The sequence below is a fragment of the Antrostomus carolinensis genome, unplaced genomic scaffold (assembly GCF_000700745.2).
Source record: "Antrostomus carolinensis isolate BGI_N321 unplaced genomic scaffold, ASM70074v2 scaffold51333, whole genome shotgun sequence".
NCBI lineage: Eukaryota > Metazoa > Chordata > Aves > Caprimulgiformes > Caprimulgidae > Antrostomus > Antrostomus carolinensis.
Genome location: NW_010305444.1, coordinates 1 through 13016, shown reverse-complemented (window position 1 = coordinate 13016; position 13016 = coordinate 1). Strand labels below are relative to the sequence as shown.

Genomic DNA, 13016 nt, shown 5'->3' with positions numbered 1-13016 from the left:
ATTTTATATATATATATATATACATAATTTCTCTCATTTATAAGGGAAGCCTGAGAAAAAGATAGACTCTAAAGAGAGGAGGATTAAGACAGATTTTCCCTCGTTTACCACAATCTACAGATCTTTCAGTAAGCTTCCTATTTATTATACATGCAGCTCAAACTCCAATGCATTTTAGATATAATCTGAGCAAACATTTTTCCTCTTAGAGACTGGTCTTATAACTGGTCTCTTTCCATTATAAGATTCTTGCAGCAATGCACCTACCGAATACTGTTACTGTGTGTTGGTACGGAAATCCCCTCTAGGAAAACCTTAGGTATTTTACAATATTTGGATGCCTAGTACTACCCGAGAAATTCACTGCAATCTGGTTTTGCTAGAAAGCCCCCCTTGCAAACAGTGGCTCTTCAAATCATTGAGACTATCCATGCGACATAGGCCAGTGGGCATAAACTGATTTAAGGATTTTAAATTTAAAACAGGTTGGTAATCCCTAGTGGATGGTGTGACTATGAAAATTGAGCTTATCAGGCTGCCCTGCGAGTCTGTAGAGAGTGCAAACCACTCTGAGCCTGAAGGTCTAATAGTTCCTTTTCTAGAAATGGGGAGCAATATCTATCTGCATTTATTTATGCAGAAAGAATCTGCACCACTTGAAGTGGAGTTTCATTCTCAGCTGTTGATTTCAAAACAGACAGCAATGTTTTATCCATGTCAATAAAAAACTAAAATAACCTCAAAATTTAACAGCTAATGTCAAACTACCACGTTATCCACTTTTAACATAACCACCATTCCCCCGTAAACCTCACACACTGTGTGTGCCCAGGCTGGAATCAAATACCCAGTGATTTCCTAAGCAGGCAGGAGTTTTCCCTTGGAAGTTGCTCTCCTGTGCAGAGCCAGAGGCAGGTAGATGCAGCCGGGTGCATCAGCCCTCGCCAACACGTACAGTCACTTAATAAAAGGCATTGGGTGAGGAGGGATTCAGGAAGCTTACAATTTTACAAGTTTACAGGGATTCAGCAGAGTTTACAATTGCACATGAAAAATTCGTATTTTTCAAGAGAGGGTTTGAGGAATGTGTTAGCTAGACCCAGCTGAAAAGGGAATTTCAGTCATGGGCAAGGTTACTGTGACACTAAGAACTGTGTAAGAGAAGCAGAGTCAGAGAGCTGAGAGGGAAGGAGAATGAGGTGGGAGTAAGGGAACTTGGAGAGCAGGACCAAAACTGGATACTGATGAAGAGGTAAACTGAAAGGGGGTTCTGAGATGCAGCAGAATCAACCTAGCTAAGGGGGAAGCCATGCCCTTGTGAACTTCAGGACTTGGTGGGAGTGCTATAGCATGTAGACTGGTTTCAGAATCAACTTGATAATAAAGAGGCAAGACTTGGGATGAACATGGGACATGAGACACTGTTGGGGATGCTCAGAGGGGGCAGGAGACAGGCCAGGAGTGGAAAGCAGTCCCAACACAGGCAGTACCCTCACTGACAAAGTGCCATCCTACAGTACTTGAATGCAGCCAGTTGCTGGTAATGGGATCCATCGACAGCCCCCAACATGGCAAGGTGACAAACCAAGATGAGGGTCTATCCAAGGACTCCTGTCAGCAGCAGCTGGATATGGGGTTGGAGACACTGCTTAAAAGTTCCAGGTCCATCCAGGGAGCAAGAGTAGGGATCAGCACTCATACAACAGCTAAATGCCCCAGGTGGAACTTCAATGAGCTCCTGAGTCCTTGGGGTGAGGGGGAGCTGAACAGTGCAACTCAGGTGAGGCTGGTTGGGGCCATTAAGGCCTATTAGTGGGAAAAAAGGGCAAAAACAGGGAAGAGGTTTTCAAATATTTAATAATGAGATCTTATTACTTCTTCCTTTCAGTAACAGATATGAGGTTGAGACTGAGAATCATAGAATGGTTTGGGTTGGAAGGGACCTTAAAGATCATCTAGTTCCAAACCCTCTGCCATCAGCAGCGACAGCTTCCACCAGACCAGGTTGCTCAAAGCCTCATCCAGCCTGACCTTAAACACTTCCAGGGAGGGGGCATCAACAATTTCCTTGGGTAACCAGTTCTAAACCTGCCCTCTTCTAGTTTAAACCCATTTCCCCTTGTTTTGTCATTAACTGCCCTTAACAAGACTGAGGTCTTGTTGGCATTTGAAGATGCTATACCAACTCTCCAAAACAGATATAGAGCCCCCTCTGTTAGAGGATCTTGTACCAATGCTGATGACCCAACTCCCTTAAGTGTGTAAGTCATGTTGACAAAATGGCATTTTGATAGTTTCATCTGCCAATGCAGATGCTTGGTTAAAAATCTGAGGTCCTGGTATTTCTAAGCAGTGTAGTTATACTCATGAACTCCTGAAATATAAACAAGTTGAGAATCTCTCCATTATTCAGATGTCAACAAATATCTAAACACCTACAAATGTCACATCTACAACACTGTGAAACTAACAATGAGATTAAAGTTTCCTGACAGATCAAAAAAACAAAGCTTATAAAGATAACAAAATTCTGTCTTTTTTAGGTAACATTAAACATCTTTCTGTATCTGCTACTAAAAATACTCTCTAGGGTACTTCACAAGTGCAATTCTCCAGAATAAAGGGGTGTGCCAGTTTTTATGCCCAGGTTCACTTGGATTATTTCCTTTTTCACAATTCTGGTAAGAAACATACCTCATAAAAAAATATGCATCTGCAGCTCTGAATGAAAGCCCAAAATACTAGTTTTTCTGGCCATCTCTTAATACTCTCTTGAAATGAGCATCAGGAGGGCAGAACCCACTCACGTTTCTCAACTGTAAAGTCAGTTATTCACTAGTACAAAAATCTCCCTGTGTATGACAGGCTAACCAAAAATAGGTTTTTTTGGAAAAAAGGAACTAAAGGAACCATATTGACTTTTACCTGAGAAATATCAGTTATGTCAGCCCCTCCAGTGGTGATGGTACCACAGTAGAAATTACTTATTTCATTCAGCTGGCTTCAGTAGAGGGAGAAGCCCCACTATGGGAGGATGGGATTCAGCAAGAGCCAATGTACCTGCAGGATAACTCTTTTCTGGGAAGTTCAAGTATTTCTGCACTATGCAAATACAAGATAGACACACTTACCACAGAGGCAAATTATAACTATAATCAGCTGCTTTCCTGGGAGATACAACATTCCTTTTATTTTGGTGTCATTTACAAGGATAAAGCAGTCAAATGCAGGGGTTTTTTTATTTACATAAATTGAGAATTCAGCTTGAGGTCAGAAAAGCTGATTTTATTGCTGTCTTTCAACTATACACCACTCACTTCAACTGGCTTTGCAGCCTAACAATGGCAGAACACAGGGACCTTTTTTTTGCAGAGATAACATCAGAAGTTCCATCATTGAATTCCACGATTTGTTCACTTGGTAAAACACTTGTAAAAGAGAGGAAGACTTGAGCCTGCACTATTCCATTAATTAAATGGGAAAATGACTCTGTAGACCAAACCCAACAAAATAAAAATGACATTTAGGTTTCATGGGAGTTGAGACTTTATTATAAGAATGAAACATTGCAACAAGGTGTTGGATCATTTTTTGAAACTAATGTTGGCATAACTTTTCAGTGGTTTGAATTCGTATTTGTAACATTTGAGACTTAACAGAAATAATAAGGGAAATCAATATCCCTCCTTTTTTTTTTCTTTTTTTTGATATATTTTTTTTAACATGCCTGTGTGGCAAAAATGCTAGACATTTGACAAGGGTGTTACCATCTATATACATTTAGGAAAACATGCTTGCTGTGGGTGTACAAAAATAAAATTTATTTGTTAAATTACACATAAATATAAGGTACAAATGTATTTTTAAAATACAGATAAAGATAATCACACTTGCATTGTGTACATATGAAAATACAGTATTTTAATATTCAACATACACAGACACATTTATGATAAATGCAACTAGTTGGCAATGCCAGTTCTTCTCAGTCTGCTTTTTGTTCTTTTTTTTTTTTTCCCTTACGGTTTTCCATAAATATGGAAAAAGAGGCTTTTGAAACAATTAGTTCTGCCGGACATCTTGCAGCAGCTTGTTAATTTCCGCCACTAGCTCACTGGCATCCATGAGTTCATGTTTACCATCACTGAGATGGTTGAGCACATTGTCAAAATCATCTTCTTCGTAATTCTCTGGGATCTCCTCCATGGCTGGCAGCCATTTAGAGGAAGGCTGTGCGCTTGAGTGAGTCCCCAGAGTGGGCCCGTTGTTGGCAGGGTTTTGGAAATGTGTGCTGGCTGCCCAGGCTGCCACCCCCTGTGGATAATTTACAGTCTTGGCTGGCAAATATCCCTTCCTGCGCTCCAACGAGTTGGCACGATCCATCTCATTGCACTCCGTGTAGGCATCCAGCGAGGGAGGCAGCAGGCGCTGGAAAACGCTGCTCATTTCAGAGAGGAGAGAGGAGGTACAGGAGTCCCCTGACTCCTCCTCGCTCTGGCAGTCTTTACCAAATGTTGAAAAGCTCTTCTTCTCGCTGGCATCAGCAGGCTGTGGATCTTCCTCGAGGCCCTGCTGCTGCTGCTGCTGCTGCTGTTGCTGGGGTGACTGGAACTCCTCCCCAGGGATGAACATGTTACTTCTGTAATCGGAGGAGGGAGAGGGCAACGGTGGCATCCAGCACTGGTCGGAGTGTCCCAGAACCCGGCACTCCTCCGTACACAGCCGCATCGCTGCAAGAGAGAAAAGAGGAGAGTGAGAATCCCCTTCCTGTTGCAGATGCCACATCCATTCGCAGGGACTAACACAAGGACTGAACATCTCCAAAGATGTTTAAATCTGATGTATGGGCTCACTTTCTGCATGCAGGAAAGTGGCAAATACAAATGGTCTGGGATCTAAACATACTTCCATTTCTGAATGGTCTCAAAAAATGAGAATAAATGCAGAACATGTAAGACAGTTTCTTAACTAGGGCTGAAGATAAATACCAGGTGGAAACCAAGCACTTGTGACTTAAAGCGCTTCGTTCCCTTTGTACAGTGCTGTATATATAAAGGTGTTTCCACCTCCAATCATTTACTTCAGTTTTAGTGGAGTCTTCCACATGCAATTAGAGAAGCGTGGATAGGGGAAATAAAGATGAAAGAACAGTAACGTGCAGAGGGATCTCCCTGTTTGTTAACACACCTCCTTTTGATCTGACAATGAGCTATATGCAAGGTGATTCATTGTCATATTACCTTTTTAATGGAATCAGTTAAATTTTAATCCAGTATCAGAATACTGAGGGCTTAATACACACCCTGTGTGACTGCAGTCTTCATACTGGAGTTACACTGAGGTGCACTTGCAGCTCTGTAGCTCAGGTTACTGGACCATGTTGGTACAAGGGGGCTTTAACCCACAAGGTGGGCTTCTAGGCCAGCCAGGAGGGCTGAAGAGCAGAAGATAACAGAGCCACTTGGTTGTAGTGGTGTCTCTCGGGAAGAAGCAATACAATAAGGCAAGTGACTGCATTCCTGGGAGCTACGCTGGTCTAAAACAGCCCATGGAGAAGCACTGCAAGTGTTCTCCACGAACACCTCCATGAATGGTCCCTGTAAGCAGAGACAGGCAAAGCCCTATTTGAAAGACCTGCAAAGAGAGATGTGCCAGGAGAAAGGCCGATTTTTTCTTTCCAAAGGGAACAGACCCTGTAGAACATCAAGCCTCAGCACAGGCTGGGCACTGCCTGGGTGCCTGGCAGACCTGCTGGAAGAGACTCAGGAGCTGCAGGGGCCACTAACTTGAATTTGAGCCACATACATCAAAAGGAAGTTTTCAGAAATGCCAGACTCTTCACACTATGCATATTTTGACCATAAAAAGCTTTTGCTCTAGTTCTCTATCATTTAATCATTAGATTAGTCCATGCAGAAGAGTTTCTTTGTCTTTCTCTATTCATCTTTTGAATACATAAGAAACGTTTGCAGTCCTGCCCTGGAAGTTTTCCTCGCTTTCTCATCACGTTTCCCATCTGGCTCTGGATCCACTCAGTTTATCAAAAAGTCTTTTTGCAATGGTATAAGCAGAACTGAACAGAGTATTTCAGCTGAGGACGTACCAGCGATTGATAAAGTCCTGCTCATCCTGTCCATGTTATTTATCTCTCTGCTTTACACAGCCTATTATATTGTTTGCTTTCTTAATGCCCTTTCCATTCCTCTGAGTAGAAACTTTCACTGTATCTTACATGTGAAAGTATTAATTTCTTCAAAAGTACTGGTTCAGGCTGCAGGCTGGATATTGCAAAAGCTAATGCAAATGGTTTGCTGACCAGTGAGCTTCAAACAAAAAAAAGCAACCTTGAAAATATCAGTGACTGAAGTTTTGACATGAGTGACTGAAATGCCTTCAAGCGCTTTGTTCCCACGTATGAAAAGCATGTGTGCTGTTTTACAGAAGATGCCTAAGAGTCAGAAAAGAGAAAAGATATCTAAGTGATCCATGGAGCCTGGACCAGCTCTCAACTCATCCCAAAAGGTGAGGATTACTCTTCTAATTAAGAAGACTCTTGTAGATTAATGGGAGACTTACAATGGCCTAGCATTTCATTGGTAGTGAGGGTTGTCTTATCGTGAGTTTCGTTACTGATGCTATCAGGATTGGTTTTGATTTAAAATAATAAATTCTGAAATTCCTGAACATAAGATCAAAAGACACTCCAAGGAAACTGAATGGTGTCACAGCCTGTCCTTAAATCAGTAATAAATTAAAAAAAAACCCAGATGCACGACAGCATTTTTCTTTTTTTTGCCAGAACTTAAAGCTTATTGGTGAGGATTTTAAAAGTGAGAGAGAAAGAAACAAGTCTTCAAGGACAGTTATTGAACTTTCTGATCTTGTCATTTTTGAAGTTTCAAGGGATTGGCTCCTTTCCTTTACGGTTCCACCTTAAAGGGGTGAACTGAAAGGACTTTCTCACAGCATTTTGCTTGTGACCAGACTAACAATGCAGAAACCTTTCAAAATGGAGAACAAGAAACCTCCAGGAAGTTTTCTTTTCCTTTTTATTTGTTTGGATTGCAGATCAATTCAGGTCTCATCTGAACAGGTTCAACATACTTATCTGATGGATTAAGACCATGCATAGCAACAAATGGACATCTGAGTGAGATTAAATGCCTGTCGTGATAGTGCAACCCAGTTCTGTCTGTACTTCTTGCAGGAGTGTTCCTTACTTTGCATGTGATTAGTGTTGGGCGAAGGCCTGGCACTTCTGGAAATCCTACCCTCTGGCTTCCTGTTTGGAGACTGAATTGCAAGAGCTGAAAATGAGTCATGGGCATTTCAGCTAGCCAAGAGGGTAACCACTCCCACCAGCTGCCAACTGGGAAGGGGACAGCTCTTCTTTGGCAGCAGTAGGGCTGGATGCCAATGCAAACACCATTGCACTTGAAGTTCTCCTGCCAACTGAGCACTCCAGCTGATCCCTCCCTGCCTCCCTGCTAACCACAGGAGAGAATGAGACATGCCTCATGCTCGCTGGCAGAGGAATAGGGAGTAGGAGCTGGGGGAGACGAGGATAAAGAATACATTAGGACTCCAGATTTTGGTCATGGATTCTGAAAAACTAGTAACTTTTCAAGGTCATTGAAACACTGGGTACATAAGACTAAGCTGAGGAGGTAGGTGAATGCTTGGGTAGGCGATCCAAGACCTAGTCTGGAGCAAAATATACAAAGAAAATTTTGAAGTTAAAATTTGTAAGAAGAACAAATTAAACTTTTGGGGTTTGCTCTTGCTTAGCCTAACAATGTATTTTGCAGGGTAAAATGCATCAAGGTCAGGTACAATCTCCTCACTGGCATTTCCTGTGGCAGCAGAGGGAAGGAGCTACAGCACTGCAGCCCTGGGCCGTAGGTAGGGGTCACTTTAGGAGGGAAGATATGCAGCACCATCCCACAAAGCAACATGCCCTGTGTATAAAAGGACTTTACTAAACTTTTTAAATGTATATTCTTCCTTCAGTGAACCGTACTGAAATTATCCAGCCCTTGTCAGTTATACAGAGCAAATTAAAGATGACCTGAAATAAGTACAAGATCTAGGGTACAACTGGTGACTGTATAATTATTAAAGTCATTATGAAATTCTTGTATCTGTATTTAGCATGATTCCCCATATCCTCTTTTATTCAACTTACAACTGGGCATAAATTTCAAAGTGTTACTTCATACACATGAATATGTACCAGTGTGTTTACCCTACTTTTACTCGTCCTTCTCTAGCTCTTTTCTGCCCTCTGCCCCTGAATTGTACCTCTGAAGCTCTTTCTTCTAGAAATTAGGGTCGCAAGATTTCAAACCTGGGACACGTTTAGATCCTTCCCTTGCCACTCAAGTTCATTTTTCAGTGGGAAAAAATACACTTTTATTTCTTCTCCATCCATATTTCTAGACCATTTTCACAATCTATTTCTGAATGGCAAAAGTTTGTATCCTATGGATCAAATCCACTGTCAAAAATGGATCTCACAAATTATAGTTTGGTGTATTTTTAACAACCACAACTGCTTGGCTTTGCCAAAACATCCACCCAGTCATTAAAAGTTTAAGGTCACTGAGCAGATCATGCTTTTGGGGGGAATTTGGAGCCAGCTCATGAGGATGTGAATAAAAAGTAGGCATTGCTCTGGGCAGATTTTCAGTTGTGACTGAGGTTTCATTTTGCTAGACATGTGAAGGCTTCAGCTCAATATTTACCATGAAGTAGAGTAACAAGGAAGGAAACACAGGACTTGAAAGCTAAAGGACTTTTGCTCACAGAATTTTGTAGTAGTTTTATCAAAGCGACAGCCAGGCAGTACTGTAAATAAATGGTTCAGCTTCCATTGTGCTCTTACCTGCAGGAATTCTCCCATCTGTAAGGAAAAGGTCACTGAATCCTTCCCCAAGAAGTCTGTCAATTGGAGACTCTCTCCCCAAATCATAATCACTGTCTCCGGCTTCACTATCACCCCGGCCACTGTCCTTCAAGCTGAATTTATCCATATCTTGTAGGGCATATCTGTGAAGAGAATTATGGGGATGGTGGAATTAAATTATCTCATGCACATTATATTCCACTTTTTGATTGACAGTACCCGTCTACATTTTCTCATACATGTACATGCATATGCAGCAGAACAGTCCAGATCCTTACCTGTAACTTCTGGAATACTTGTTTCCTCGAAAACTTGGCCTTGGTTGATACTGGCCTTGGTGAAGCATTGAGAGAAGCTGAGAAACCTGCTAAAGAAAAAATGAAAAGACTGATTTCTTGAAATGAAAGCTCAAATTCCTAGTTATAAAACCACTAATTCGCTTCTCAGGTTTGTTTGTTGGGTGGTTCTTTTTTCCTTTAAAATTTAATTAAATCAATTTCCTGCACATATATAATGCAGTACAACAGACTATTCTGTAGTATAGTGTCTGCCACAGGAAACATCTGAGGATCTTGTATAACGAGGAAACTCGTAATAACTAATTCATTAACAAGTAAAACAAGTAATTAAACAGAGGTGTAGTTTTGTTTTCAAAGATTAGAATCCACCCCTTGCCATTCCAGGATCCTAATTAAAAATAAAATGTCATTGCTCTACATGTAAAGAGTTACCAGGACACAGCTCTCCTTGAAGCCATTACATAGCATTTGCAATAAAAACTGAGATGGGTAGTCTCAAAGTTTGGGATATTATGATCATATATTACAACAGCTGTACTTAAACTGTGTCAGTGTTCAACCTTTTAGTTCTCCACCTCCATTAATGGAAGGATTTCCTGTATTGTTTCTCTATATAATACTCTGGCTCTCTTTCTTAAACAGAGATATCCAGAGGGAAAGGGAAGGCGAGGAAGGAAGGAAGGAAGGAAGGAAGGAAGGAAGGAAGGAAGGAAGGAAGGAAGGAACAAGAGCAGTAAACCAGCAGAATACTGTCTATGTGACACTCCATTGTTTTGACCTCACAGGGAAGAACCAAGAAATAATGCTATTAATAATAGATTTGATCCTGTTCCCCATGGCAATGGATTCAGTTGATATTGGAGTAAAACTGCAAAGCTGTGACATCTGAAAAAAAATACAACACATTCTCACTAGGCATAGACCTATTGCTCTCACAGGGTGCATGCAGAGTACCTCCATGCTCCCAAGTGAATGCATGAATGAATGAATGTGCAAAAGGAGGTATGGACCTTACCTCAACAGCTGGAGTAGCATGGGTGAGTTCCAGAGAGAAATTTTCGGGCACGTGGTTAGAGGAGATTGTCACCAGGCTGTTCAGTGATTGGTGGCTGTGATGGCTCTGCCGGCTGCTCATTTGTCCCCTTTCCAAGGTCGGAGATGATGATGGAGAAGCTCTGTGGTGAGATCTGATGGGTAAAGTGCCATTAACTGTTGGCACTAACGTAATGTCCCCTTTGTGGATCTGTCTCGAGGGTCGTTTCGGGTGGTGCTGGTAAGTCGATTCCGCCACGCGACAGTTGTAGGACCTGGTGTCCTTTTTCTCTCGGTTACATCGTGTAGCAAAGATAACCATAATGACCAACAATACGGCACATATTGATCCTAAGGATATAATCGTTATCATGGAGACATCCAGGGAAGGTGGGCTTACCAAAGTTGCTTCTGTGCTTGAAAATGAATAAACATACTCAAAAACGGTACATTTTAGAAGTGCTTTAGTACTAAGCTGAGGACTGCCTTTATCCTGGACTATCACAAAAAACTCCCATTGTTTTGCTGGAACTGATTCAACGCTCACATTGATAGAGATGTCACAAGTTTTGGGATCCATCACAAAGATGCTGTTTTCCTTGTCAGCTGCTATGGAGCAGCTGAGTTCAGAGTTCATGCCAGAGTCTCTATCCGTAGCCCTTATCCTGGTGACAAGAAAGCCAATTCCAGCATCTTTAGGGATGGAGATTTCTGCCGTACTGTTGCGCAGCGCTGGCCCCACAATGACAGGAGCGTTGTCATTTTCATCAATGATGGTTAATACCACTGTGGTATTGCTAACAAGCTGCTGACTCCCTCCATCCCTAGCTTGAACCATAAAGGCAATTTGATTTACTTCTTCATGATCAAAGGTCCGCAGGGCATAGATCGCCCCATTGGAGGGATCAATGGTCACGTAAGTAGTTATAGAACTTCCCAAAATATAGCTCTCCAAAATAGTGTAGGTCACCTGCCCGTTGTCACCTAGATCTGGGTCTGAGGCTGTGACTGATGTGATGTACGCTCCCGGAGAGTTATTTTCCAAGATAACAACTTCGTATCTGTTTGTCTGGAAGCGGGGTGGGTTGTCATTCTCATCACTGATTTGGACAGTAAAGTGTTTCACTGTGGAGAGACTTGGCGTTCCCTTGTCCTCTGCTATTACAGTCAAGCTGTATTCAGATCTCTTTTCCCTATCTAGAGTGGCATTAGTCAAGATTAAGTAGTTATTTTCATAAGTCTTTTGAAGTTTAAAGTGGCCGTGTCCATGGAGCTTGCAAGCTATCTCTCCATTCACACCAGAGTCCTTGTCTTGCACTCTGACCAGGGCAACAAAAGTGTCCAGGGGTGACCCTTCAGAAATGTAAGCTACCTCTTCTTTCTCTGGGGACATCAGGTTTAAGTTAATTTCAGGTCTGTTGTCATTCACATCCACAATTTTAATTATAATTTTGCAGTGAGCTGGGATAGAATTTGGCCCCAAATCTTGAGCCTGAGCATCAATTTCATAGGATTTAGTTACTTCGTAGTCCACTTGCTTCAGGAGGGTGAGATGCCCTTTTTCTGAATCTATCTTAAAAGTCTCTGTAATTTTGGCAGACACATGACTACTAAAAGAGTACACGACTTTACCATTAGCGCCCTCATCTGCATCCGTAGCATTGAGGTCTATGAGCAAAGTCCCAACCGGCGAATTCTCTAAGAGCTGGATTATATATGACTGTTGCTCGAAAACAGGGCTGTTGTCATTGGAATCAGAAATGCTTATTTTCAGGAGAGATGATCCCGATCTCTGAGGCACCCCTTTATCTGAAGCAGTGAGTTGGAGTTCATAACTTGACTTCAACTCCCGGTCCAGCTCTCTCACCACGATCAGCTCTGCATACTTAGCACCATCAGTCCTGGTTCTCACCTCAATGCTAAAGAAATCATTTGCAGAAAGGGAGTAAGTGTGAAGGGAGTTGTCCCCCACATCTGGATCGAAAGCGCTATCCAATGGGATCCGGGTTCCTACAGCTGCACTCTCGGATATTTCAATAGGAATAAGAGCTCGGGAAAACTGGGGAGAGTTGTCATTAATATCCAGCACTTCAACTTCAACATGGAAAAGCTGCAGATGTTCGGTGGGCAGAGTGATCACATCAAATTCTATGGAGCAGTTTAAGTTTTTCTGGCAGAGTTGTTCCCGGTCAATTTTAGCGCCTATGCTGATTTCTCCGTTATCCTCACGGACTACAAGGAGGGGAGAATTCCCTCTCTGCATGGCTCGAAAACGAACCGAGGACGGGTTAGGCATCTTTAATAAAACATCAGCTACATCCTCCGACAGTCTTGCAATTACCGATCCAACTCTCTGCTCCTCATAAATCCTGTATTTCAAATTCTTGCCCAGCACAGCCTTATTGAAAGATATTATCATCAGTGCAAAAATGAATATAAAGTGCATTTTACCGCCGATTCGGTGCATTTGTAAGTTTTTGCAATTCATTTCTCCAAGCAAGTTAAAAAGCAATTATCTCGACTTCCTCTCCGGTACCTTAAACCCAGAGCACATCTGCTTCTTTAAAACTTGAAAACGCCTTTTCTAGCCAGCCAAGTATCAGTATCTTACAGGAGAAAAAAATTTAAAAAAAATAAAAATAAAAAATCCACTTTTTCTTTTTTATATATACACACCGTGCCAGGACATCCAGATACAATCTGTAGACAATCCACGCTTTCTCATTGGACTCCCCGCTCCTCTTCTAGACTGAAAGGCGCCGGGGCAGCGCGGTCCCCTC

General features: G+C 42.0%; 1 protein-coding gene across 2 annotated transcripts; it reads right to left on the bottom strand.

Moving 5' to 3' along the window:
- Nucleotides 1-3737: 3737 nt before the first annotated feature.
- Nucleotides 3738-12724, bottom strand: PCDH18 (protocadherin 18). Of its 2 annotated transcripts, none has more exons than XM_010164787.1 (4): nucleotides 10220-12724; nucleotides 9184-9272; nucleotides 8885-9048; nucleotides 3738-4730 (listed from the first exon to the last, which is right to left on the bottom strand). In XM_010164787.1, exons 1-4 carry the CDS (start codon nucleotides 12722-12724, stop codon nucleotides 4063-4065), a joined length of 3426 nt encoding a protein of 1141 aa, XP_010163089.1. In that variant the 3' UTR covers nucleotides 3738-4062. The 2 variants fall into 2 exon arrangements, with proteins under 2 accessions (XP_010163089.1, XP_010163090.2); XM_010164788.2 differs by having other exon boundaries at nucleotides 9184-9269; nucleotides 10220-12703.
- Nucleotides 12725-13016: the final 292 nt, after the last annotated feature.

Coding starts and splice junctions, on each gene's coding strand:
- PCDH18 (XM_010164787.1), bottom strand. CDS start 12,724: ATGAATTGCAAAAACTTACAAATGCACCGAATCGGCGGTAAAATGCAC. Junction 9,049..9,183: donor AAGTATTCCAGAAGTTACAG/GTAAGGATCTGG, acceptor TTCTCTTCACAG/ATATGCCCTACAAGATATGG. Junction 4,731..8,884: donor AGATGGGAGAATTCCTGCAG/GTAAGAGCACAA, acceptor TCTCTCTTGCAG/CGATGCGGCTGTGTACGGAG.